Source organism: Galeopterus variegatus, unplaced genomic scaffold, assembly GCF_000696425.1.
Source record: "Galeopterus variegatus unplaced genomic scaffold, G_variegatus-3.0.2 Scaffold10252, whole genome shotgun sequence".
Taxonomy (NCBI): Eukaryota; Metazoa; Chordata; class Mammalia; order Dermoptera; family Cynocephalidae; genus Galeopterus; species Galeopterus variegatus.
In genome coordinates this window covers 47438-48847 of record NW_007736363.1, presented here as the reverse complement: position 1 = coordinate 48847, position 1410 = coordinate 47438, and the positions used below count along the sequence as shown (strand labels likewise).

Genomic DNA, 1410 nt, shown 5'->3' with positions numbered 1-1410 from the left:
AATAAGCCCGTGAAAGACACAGTCTAGCTCCTTCCACGATGTAGGCATTTCTTATCCATGCTGTGACAGATGACGTGTGATGGACATCTGAAGACCTGAACTGTAGCCAGATGTGTGACCTTGGTCATGTCAGTGAACTTCTTGAGATCTGCTGAAGATCTGTTCTTTCCAGATGTAAAATTCTGGGTTTTAAGGGCTTTTTAAGGATTGAGATTTAATTTCTCAAATATAAACCAATTGTGAAGAATTGAAAATTGTTATAACACCAAGTGTGACTTTTATAGGCTTATGGCCAGAAAAATGCTTGGATTTTTTTTTTCTTTTTTTCTTTTTGGAATTCTAGGATGTAAGGAGGAAATTGTCTTTTGGTTTCCATCAGTTTACTCCAAGTCAGTTCTCTATTTTTTTCTTTTTCTTCTAAATCAGTCACTTCATATCTTAACACTGATTAAGAGAAAGAATCGGTCACTCATCACGTACCTCCAAAGTGCGTGCTACTCCAGAAAAGAGCAGTGCTAGCATTTCAGATGGCACATTCCATGTAGTGTGCTGGACACACGCAGCGCGGCCTGTCTTCATGCCAAGTTGTTTCGGAAAATGACCCTCTTTGCGTAATGCCTCTGGGACTATGTTTCATTTTCAGGAAACGTTCCTAATATTTTCTTCTTTCATAAATACTTAATTTAATCTAAATTATAGAACCATAAACGCAGCGACTTATGTAATTGTAAGGCACCAGGAGCCATATGGATAACATTTATTAGTGACACATAAAAATAATAACAAACGTATTCTTCCAGCGACGTTTTAAAAGACAGGGAAATGGGTATCTGTCTTTGGAGTCCTCATCAGTTTCGCAGTGAAACAGTATAACTTAGTACTACTGTGTAGGTTCAGATAACTGAGAAAGAAAGTGTACTGTGCACCTTATGTGTACAATGTGTGGGGTCCTTGGAATTAACTTTCCCAGTTACCACTGATGCAACACTAGACTATCTTTGTTCTGAAATCATTATCAAAAGTGTATGAAGTATTGCTTGGCGCTGGGTGTCAGGGGCTACACATGCGTTTATCCTACAGTCCGAGCTGGACAACACTGAGCAGAAGGTGGGTTTGTGGCGGATGGGGAAGAGGTGGGCCCTGACGAGGGACACGGGCACGAGCGTGGCAGGGGGCTTGCTCGGCAGCTATGGGGACAAGCCAAGAAAAGCTTGAGAAATCAGACATGTCAATCTGGGATGCACAGGAACTGTACTTCGAGTTCCGAGCCCCCGGGAGTGAGACGGAGCTGCCTCCCAGCAGCGAGCTGACGCACAGGCGCGGCTCTGCCCCGGCCGCAGGGCGCGTGCTCTGGAGCTTGTGTCGATGCAGAGCAGTTCAGTACTGTCCTGGGCGTGCGGGGCACAGACC

At 44.3% G+C, this 1410-nt stretch overlaps 1 protein-coding gene across 1 annotated transcript in view; it reads left to right on the top strand.

Annotated features, from left to right (window-relative positions):
• The first annotated feature begins 1189 nt into the window (after positions 1–1189).
• KIF25 (kinesin family member 25) overlaps positions 1190–1410 on the top strand; it is a 27513-nt gene continuing 27292 nt past the window's right edge. Inside the window, exon 1 of the mRNA XM_008594155.1 lies at positions 1190–1380. Coding sequence (XP_008592377.1) covers positions 1190–1380 — 191 coding nt within the window. The remainder of the gene's footprint in view (positions 1381–1410) is intronic.